At 44.2% G+C, this 9,689-nt stretch overlaps 1 protein-coding gene across 1 annotated transcript; it reads left to right on the top strand.

Annotated features, from left to right (window-relative positions):
• The first annotated feature begins 556 nt into the window (after window positions 1-556).
• On the top strand, window positions 557-7,624 carry trib1 (tribbles pseudokinase 1). Its single transcript, XM_034241184.1, has 3 exons — window positions 557-1,238; window positions 2,008-2,300; window positions 5,064-7,624. Exons 1-3 carry the CDS (start codon window positions 918-920, stop codon window positions 5,536-5,538), a joined length of 1,089 nt encoding a protein of 362 aa, XP_034097075.1. The 5' UTR covers window positions 557-917; the 3' UTR covers window positions 5,539-7,624.
• The last annotated feature ends 2,065 nt before the right edge of the window (window positions 7,625-9,689 follow it).

Consider the following 9,689-nt stretch of genomic DNA (forward strand, 5'->3'; position numbering starts at 1 on the left):
GTGAATGCTTATAGCCCAGCACCACGAAAGGCTTTATGGGGGTGAGTCATATCCACATAACAAACAAGCCCAGCATGGGAAAATATCATGGTGATGTTAAAGCTAGAGTTAAGGCTCATACACTGAGGCTTTGTACAAACTCGTTCACACTTGAGGCCTAACATTTGGAGAGCAAACACCTCAGGTGCCATACAGGAGGTCTGCGGAGAGATTGTTGCAACAACCGGTAATAAATGGCAATAAGATCTGAACATTAGGGAGCAACTGAGTCAGAGAAAGAGTTTTAAAGATTGTTAATTATTGTCTAAAACATGTGCATGCTTGATGAGGCAGCCATGATAAGTATGATTTCTTCATTCCTCTCACATGGTCGGGTTTTTTCAGTATCAGCAAAATCTCAGAGCAGGAATTCTGAGATTCATGACACCATAACAAGCACGGGGAAAAATGACATAAATGTTTGCACCATATGCTTGCGCAGTCTTCTTTGAAAGGTAATACAGGAGGCAGTTTCATCAGAGCTGAGCTGGAGTCGGTGCCGTTACAGGATTGCTCAACGTGGTTGTGTGTCAGCAGGAGGCTGGACTGGTCGGGCGGAGTGTTCGAGCTCTGAGCTCAACATCACCGGAGCTCACTCACTCTCCCTCTCTCTGAGTGTGAGGCGGTCTCTCTTTCTCTCTCCTTTTCTATGTCTCTTTCTCTATCCCTCTCCCTCTCAGTCTAGACTCTGAGGGGTAGAGATTTTCTCACCAAAAGTACACAGACCTCAAAGCCACGGGCATTCACTCCAAAAAAGGATTGGATTATCGCTGAAGTTTCATTTCTAATGAATCTCACACTGGGACATGGAGTACACAGTTTGTAGTTTCTTTTAATTGGACTCATCCTAAAGCAGTCGGGGTTTCGTGTTTGCTTTGATGGTGAATCGGTCTATCAGGATGAACTTGCAGTGGAGCAGCCCGGCACCCTGCATCCGCGCCGGGAGAGTCGCGCACAAGCGGCTGGACTCTGACGACCAGCCGCCGGCCAAATGCGCCAGGCTGAGCACCGAGGTGGGGGACACGCAGGGTCTCCTCGGCACCTCTCCCGGGTCCCCGGTCAGCCCCGTCTCCAGCCCTGTCCCGGCGACCCACCAGGGGCCGTCCAGGATAGGACCGTTTCTGCTTCTACCTCTGACAGACCGGGAGAGCGTGCACAGCGCGATGAACACCGACACAGGCGACGAGCTGCTGTGCAAGGTATGCGCAATCCCGTCATTGTGCAATTTCTTTGAATGAATGGTGTTTCAAGACATCGCGTTGCTCAATCGCCTGTCTGACATGTCATCAGTATTTAGCCGAGTTCCCCCCCCCCCCCCCCAATTGTCATTCTCACGCGAAATTGCAGCAGCAGTGTTGCTTCATTATTTTTGAAGTCATGAAATTAAATTGGTATTTAAAATCTGTTTATAAAACCCCAAAAGGCCAGGCAACCACTTTCGCCTGTGCCGTGTTGTGGATACACAGCTTTTAAAATCCACCGATCTCCACACCACAATGTGTCTGTCAACTCGGCTCATTTGAATACACGTCACTGCAATACGCCATGCTGTGACACACAAAATGCAAACATGAGGGGCAAAGAAAGACTCCAGTGATAAGGATCTGCTTTAATAAGGACAGGGTCTTCCACTGTTCCACATCCTTGTGTTTATTTTCCATGATAGACCTGCAGGCGTTTGGCTTTGTTGATTAATAAAGTTAATCACTGCATGCTTTGCTGATTCATTTGTCATGCTCTTGCAAAAGCAGCGTATTGAGCTGGAATCAAAGCATATTCTATACGCCTGATTTTCTTTTTTAACTCACTGCCAAATTTGCACGCTTGTACCCTCAGATGATCATTACGAACACACTGACCGATTGCCTCATCCCCCCTCACATAAACTCTCCCTCCCTCCTCCCTATCTTCCTAATTTCCATCTCGATCTGTGTCCCTCATCTTCTTCTACTCTCCTCTCCCTCTCAGGTCTTTGATATGGGGGTGTACCAGGAAAAGATCAGAGCCTACGGGATCCTACCAACTCACAAGAATGTGGCCGGCTTCAGGGACATCATCCTTGGCGAACGCAAAGCTTACGTGTTCTTGGACAAGGACTTTGGGGACATGCACACCCTGGTGAAGAGCTGGCGCAGGCTGGACGAGGATCACGGCTGCAGGCTCTTTCGTCAGGTGGCTCTGGCTGTGGCACACTGCCACCAGGCAGGCATTGTGCTGGGTGACCTCAAACTGCGAAAGTTTGTCTTTGCTGATGAAAAAAGGTGAGAAAACACACCAACACTACCCTAAAACATAGTTTATCCACTTGTTACGCATCACATTCCTTTTTCTCCGTTTCCTTCAGCGCTTGTAGTATCAGTTAACTTTATTTGGATACAGAATTGAACACATGCAGTGATGTGGGACGAGCCAGTGAAGGCAGCAGCTGATACACACAGGCCATGTGTGCAGATAGCAATGTGGGCACAGATAGAGTAGGAGGTTCTGTACTTGTGGAGGCAGACTGAATAGCTTCCCAGATTTTCGCCCTCTGTCTGTCTCCCTTTCTCACTCTCGATACGTTTCTTTGCATGTCTGTTGTGTGTTTGCTTTGCATGCGTGCGTGCGTGCGTGTATGTAGTGGGTGGCTGTTTGGCAGAGCTGCGAGACGAGGCTGGTGAATGAGACAATCGTCCCCTTCTGCTGTCTATATATTTATTACTCATTATTTATTAAATAATTACATCACAACTTTGCTGCAACAAGGATTCATTCAAACACACTGGCTTCCATGAAAGGAATTCAAAGCACTCCCCCACACATGCTGCTTAATATTTGCATGTGTTGTGTGTACTACACATTATGTCCATGAACACACACACAAAACCCCTGCTTACAAAACTATTTGTCGGCTCTTTGCCCTTGCGTCACACTCTTTCCTGTAAGCGCCTGCTGATGGCAAACAACCCACCCCCCCCCTTTCCAGGTTTCCAAAGGCCCTTTTTTCATGGAGACTTTTCAACAGTAACATTCTCCAGCCATGACCTCTGGCTTTGCGGGGTCACCCTGGATGAATGAGAGCAGACAGCCAGTGAGAGAAGTTGAAGTCCATTGTGTCCCTCTGATAGCTATACGGCTGCAGAGCGATGAGTCACAGTGTATATGTGCAGAGGGGAAGAGGAGGGGAGCTGCATGGCTCATTTTCTTTCTTGGCGTTTGTGCGTGTGTGTCCATACATGCATGTTTGTATGAGCGCTGATTACACATTCAGAGCAGGCTCAAAAGCCTTTTTTCACCTGTAATTCACTATTTTGTTAGCGGGGTGACAGCTTTGCAACACTGATGCGTGCTGGAGCCACAAGACCCATTTGACCCTGGGGTTGTGGGATGACATCTTCATTTTAAACTTCTCTTTACACTTTGTCTGGAGACATCCTGCAGTGCCACTACAAATAACCTTTTTGTATTGCAACTGTAACAAAGGCTGCAGATTATTCTGATAGCGTGGAACTTAGAACACCTTGGAACTCATCACACACACAAGTTTCCTTGAAATGTTGGGATCATTTATCCCATCATGCGGTCTTTCAAATTCACAATCAGGCATCTATCAAAGCCCAACTCGCTGTGATGCAATGCACCGGTCAACAATGCAGCACTCGAGCCAGAGCGAGAGAGAAAGTCACAACAATTGGAAAAGCCAGTTTAGGGAAGGTGACTAGCACTATGAAGCATGCAGCCTTCCCGTGCGTCACTGATGTGGCAAAGCCATTTGAGGGTAATTATGGGATGGCTGGCACCGTGAGTGTGGGACCCAGGTGCAGATAGCCGCCGCTCGAGAGAGAAAGATATGTACTCTCAACAGAAGGATGAGTCACTCCTTCCACCACTCTAACTCTCTCTGTTCTGTTTCCTTTTCGGTCTGCGTCTCTCCTTCTCCTCTCCTGACTTATCTCCTTCTCTATCTTGGTGTTTGAATATCAGCTCCTTCCTATCTTGGTCCTCCTGGCTGTCACTCTTTTCATCCGGCTCTCTGGCTGTCAATTTCCCTCTCCGGCCACTCTGTCTGACAGCTGAAGGGTCTCTAGATTAAGCTGTGTGCGTTTGAATTGATAAAACCTCAATCAGCGTATTAGTCTGGGGAGCACATCTCGAGAGGCACAAATTAAATTGGAATCAAAAACACATCACGTTTGTTTCTGTAGATGAGAATTAATCACCCATTTTTCAATTCCCATCAATCATTTTGTTAGAACGTTTCAGCGGTAATGTCTCTATCTGCAAATACACACTTTCACAAGCTTAGTTGCTCTGGTGCTGTCCACTCATTAACATGGCTAAATATAGCATTGTATGTGTGAGCAGGGGAGGAGGAGGGTGCTAGACTTGTATATTTATATGTGTGTTTATGTGACCATGTGTGCCAGGAAGTCGTTGGAAATGTGCATAGGCAGCTCTGATTCTCAAACGGGACTAAATGTGGTCCACTTAGGTCATAGTGAGTTCACTGGTGTGCGTGTGCGTGTGCGTGTGCGTGTGTGTGTGTGTGTGTGTGTGTGTGTGTGTCCATCTGTTTGTCTGCTGTGCTGCTTAAGGCTCAAGGAAGGATGCTTGTTTTTCCATGATGCAATCAGTGACTTACATTTAACAGCTCTCTGAAATGTTTGACAGTGTTGAACAAAGTCTCTGTTAGATATAGACTCACACACAGTCAGGTGCACTCGATCAAGGATTGTTTTTTGCTTTAAATATTGTTGTACATGGGATATCTAACGATACCATTTCCAACAACAACTTGACATACTGCAACAAATATTTTGTCTGATAAATGCAGATTTATGTGCCGGGATGAACATTTAGTTCTTAGATTTTAACATGTGAGTAAGATAGCTGAAGTAGTACTTAATGTCCTTTTGGAAAGGAGATTTCCAAATGTTTTGGGGAAATAGTTACAGTTAGTAAGCGTGTAGCTAAGATAAAGCTATTTAAATCACATAATGTTCCTTAGAAATGTCCTTACCTTCTTTTGCCTTTCTCTTTCTCAGGACACAAGTGAGACTAGAAAGCCTTGAGGACTGCCGCGTCCTAGAAGACCCAAACAACGACTCCATGTCCGACACCCACGGCTGCCCTGCCTACGTCAGCCCAGAGATCCTCAGCGGCTCTGCACCTTACTCTGGCAAGATGGCCGACATGTGGAGCCTTGGGGTCATGCTGTACACCATGCTGGTTGGCCGCTACCCCTTCCACGACCCCGACCCCGCCACGCTGTTTTCCAAAATCCGCAGAGGCCAGTGCTGTTTGCCAGAGGGCTTGTCGCCCAGGGCCAAGTGTCTGCTCCAGAGCCTGCTGAGGAAAGAACCCTCGGAGAGACTCACGGCCAATGAGCTGCTCGCTCACCCATGGTTCCACCAGCCGCCATCGTCACAGGAAGTGGCGCTGGGTGAACAGGAAGTGAGTTCGGCAGAACAGATGGTGCCATCCTTTGACGTGGAAGAGCAGGATGATCTGTTCTGCTGACGGACTCGATTAAGCTGAGTCTGGCTAAAGGACCAAATCAAAGATTGCTATAAGGGATCCATCGTTGTCTTTTTACATTGGCACTTTTTAGAAAACCCATTTGTGTACTGTTGAGTGTACATACACCCTCAAGCTTTCTACAAGAACTTACTGTACTGTATTTGGTTGTCGTATATGTGTTACTTGTTAAGGGCATTGTTCACAATGATAATACATTGTGTTAGTAGGTGTACGATTTTGAAAATATTTGGTGCTAAAAGAAACGACGAGGACTTTTTCCAGATTATGTTCACAAAATAATCCCTTCAGGCTACTATGAGTGTATCATAGAAAATGAACCCACGGCTAACAGTAGTCACCAATGCTTGCTCTCAGCCTGGACTGACAATGCTTCAGAAAGCATTACAAGAATCCTGCTCAACGGGAGGAGACGTGATGTTGTTCCTCTCACTCCCTGGCCGGGCTGGAGGCTCCGCCAGCTGACTCACCAACCGGCTCGAGGAAGGCCTCGCACAAACTTGACGTCTCGCAGCAGGCGGTGTCATAGAGTGAGAAAGATGCTTAGCGGAGGACTGATGTGTCACACTCAGCGGGGATGCTAGGAAGGTCCCTCACTGCCAAGCTGGCAACGTATCAGCAAATGGAGAGCATTTACAAATCTCACACCAAGCGCAGAAGGTTGAGAAAGGCAGGGTGTTACTGGAGTAAAATTCACAGAAAAGTGTGGAAAGTTTGTCACACACACACTTCACAATAATCAGTGTCACTGGGCCGACACAGAAAACGGTACAAAACTCAGTAATTTATTTATTTTTAACAGTTAAAACTAAAGCAATTAAATTGTTGAATCAAGAATTCATTATAATAAAGTTGCATCAGCTATTAACAGTGCAATTTTAACTGTGATCAATCTGTTTGGCTCTTCTGTAATGCTGTAATTAGCCACAGCTAAACCTAACACTAATGCCAGTTTAAAACGTAATGCCGTAAGTAGGCCTGGTCACATGCCCTTGCAGCAACAGAGATGATTGGATAAATCTTACGCCTCAAGACATGCCACAGTAGGAATTAAGTGGGGAAAGTAAAAACACGGAGAATGTATAATATGGTACTTCCTACTGACGCAATACGAGTTAACTCTCAATCCAACAATGTTTGTATTTTTTAAGAAATGTGTCAAATATCCAGTTAAGCCATCAAGTCAAAAAGAAACAGAGAAATTAAGACTTCCACTTAGAAGTTGAACCTGTTTTTGTTCATTTCTGTTGGAACATTATGTCAAGCTGAGCTGTGCTGAGTGTTGTGCCCGTATCACTGTGTTTCATAAACTGAATGGCTCTGAATCAGTCGCAGTCATATCATATTTGATGTTGGTTGTCTGATGATGACTCAACACTTGAGTGTCTGCAGAGAACAGTCCTGACCTTGGCTGGAAGAATCTGTTCCGACTGTTTCGCTTCTTTAAATGGTACTTCTTTCCCACTTCCTTTTTATTTTCCCGTTGAAAGCTGTGGATCCATGGAGATAGTCATATAGTTAGTGACATGAATTTACTGCATTCTAAAATATGTTTTATCTTGGATTGTGACAGGCGGATGAAGCGCTTCAGTGACGTTTATCCTCACAGGCTGTAGACCTGCAGTTAGCTACATTTGTTTTGACCCTGGTACTAAATGTGGCATATCTGAGAAGCACTGTGCATTCAATTTTTCACACAGTAGGCTGATAAAACATCTGTTGCAGTTCTCTAATTATTTTCTCTCATCTGCTTGAAAAACCAGATGGTAACCGACTTGTGACAATCTGAATTGTTCCTTACAGAAAAGTAATTTAAGAGATTTATGATTTTGTTCCTGAATCATATATGTAAATTGAGTCACACATTCATGTGATACGTAGAGTAAACTGACACGGGTGCACAAACTTCATATTGCACTGTGAATTATGTATTTGTGACACAACCTAGAGGCTTTTAAATGTCTAGACAGGTTACACAGGAAATATATTCATTGTACAAAATATGTAAATATGTATATTTCAAATATGTGTGAAGATGTTGAATAAAGATCACATTTTTTCATATTCACATTGTTTGTTTTTTCATTAATGATCATTGTATGTCTCCCACACACACCCATGCAAACACCTGCACATTTCACAACTTGACTGCATGCCTAGAAGTCTTTCCTGCAAGAATTCTCTCCACACAGCTCTTCATCACTGCGGAAAAAAACAATGCATTTTCAATTTCCTCCTTGAAAAGGAAAAAAACAACTCTCCCTCTCTCTCCATCTCTGCCTTTAAACATTTACTCTTCTCTGACCTTTGCGTAATGTAACATGTAACTCCTCAAACACACAAATGTCAATAGTGGGTCAGTGTCTTTTCCTGGAACAAGGGGGAGCATGAACCCCATCACTCCTTTGTCTTGAGCTTCAGCAGTAACCGGTGGAACTCATCAAACACTGAACACTAACGTTATTACATCTCAAATATTTTCCTTTTTTCTAGCTAATCCACTTCGGCTTATGAATCATTGTTTGACCTATAAGAGTTTGGCATGTCTCCACCATCGTTGTGTTATGACTACCTTAGGCATGGCTGGCTGTGGCTTGCGTAAACGCTGTGTGCGTGTGGTAATGTGCATACCTGCCTGTGTGCGTGTGCGTGTGCGTGTGTGTGTGTGTGTGTGTGTGTGTGTGTGTGTGTGTGTGTGTGTGTGTGTGTGTGTGTGTGTGTGTGTGTGTGTGTGTGTGTGTGTGTGTGTGTGTGTGTGTGTGTGTGTGTGTGTGTGTGTGTGTGTGTGTGTGTGTGTGTGTGTGTGTGTGTGTGTGTGTGTGAGCAGAAAAGTCAGATTAGGTATCAACAGGTTAGCTGGTGTGTCTCAGTAGCTGGGAAACTGCCAAACTAGCGATTGCTTAACACTTTAGATCCGGGCTCCTCGGGGAGATGTCAACACGGCCACCAAAAATTAGGTTAGCATTAGGTCAAGTAATGAATATCTGAAGAATCGTGTGTGTATGGGAAAGGGTTTGTTTGAATACAAGAGTTGGTTGAGATAAGGTGTGTGAGAAAACGTTATACATAAAGAAGTCTTTCATTGAAGGCTTTATAGGTTTAAAGATAGGGAAATAGTTTTGGGAAATAGGCTCATGTCCTTTCTTTTTGCGAGTTAGATGAAAAGATTGACACCAGTCTTTTGTTTGTAGCCAACACTTAATGTAATGCTGGATGCTGGTTAGCTTAGCTTGCATAAAAATAAGGAAAAAAACAAACAAAAAGTATTTAAAGTGACGCTGGTGAGCAATGTTGTAACTTTAGGACAAAGCCATGTTAGCTGTTTCCAAGTTTCCAGTCTTTATCCTAGGCTAAGCTAACCGGTTGCTAGCATTAGCTTCATATTTACGGTAGGCCTACAGAAGTGAGAATCATCTAATTTAAGCAAGACAGTGAAAGAAAAGATTTTCCAAAATGTCAAATGGTTCCTTTAAAAAGGGTTATAATAGAAAAGGTCATGGTTAGAAATCAAACAGTAGTCTTTTGTTGTGAGTAAAATAAAGTTAGGTGTTCTCCATTGTTTGTCTGTGTGATCTCATCCTAGTCCATTGACCACAAGTGTAAACTGTATCATTCCTTGTGATCAGGAATCATTTAAATTTCCCCAACCACATAAACCTTTACATAACACAGTTCACAAACTTCCTTATTGGATAGATTAGACACACACCGGAGTGTCATCGGACACTTCCTTGATCCTCCATTAGCAAACCTCTTTTGATGAAAGAGAAATTACAGAGAGAGAAGTTTCTGGTATTTCAGGGGAAGTTTGAAGCCATTTAAGGGCAAATTGAAAATCCGCAATGCTACAGTTACATCTTCTATATAAAAACATAACTTTGACAAATAATTCTTTTTTTTCAGAGGAAACCTATTTTAGTTGTTTGAAAGGTGGACCACACAGGATCAGGGGATCACAGTGTCAAAAGGCCCTGCTTTACACACATAAACCACACAGGGAAGTGAAGAAGCAGATCTGAGATTTGAAAGTGGAGCACCTGCTTCAGTCTGAGATGAGGTTAAGTATTGTGTTTCTTCCTGGAACTCTTTGGCACTGGCAAACACTCCACTGATGCAATGGAAACGGTCTCCAC

This window comes from Gymnodraco acuticeps, unplaced genomic scaffold (genome assembly GCF_902827175.1).
Source record: "Gymnodraco acuticeps unplaced genomic scaffold, fGymAcu1.1, whole genome shotgun sequence".
Classification (NCBI taxonomy): Eukaryota; Metazoa; Chordata; class Actinopteri; order Perciformes; family Bathydraconidae; genus Gymnodraco; species Gymnodraco acuticeps.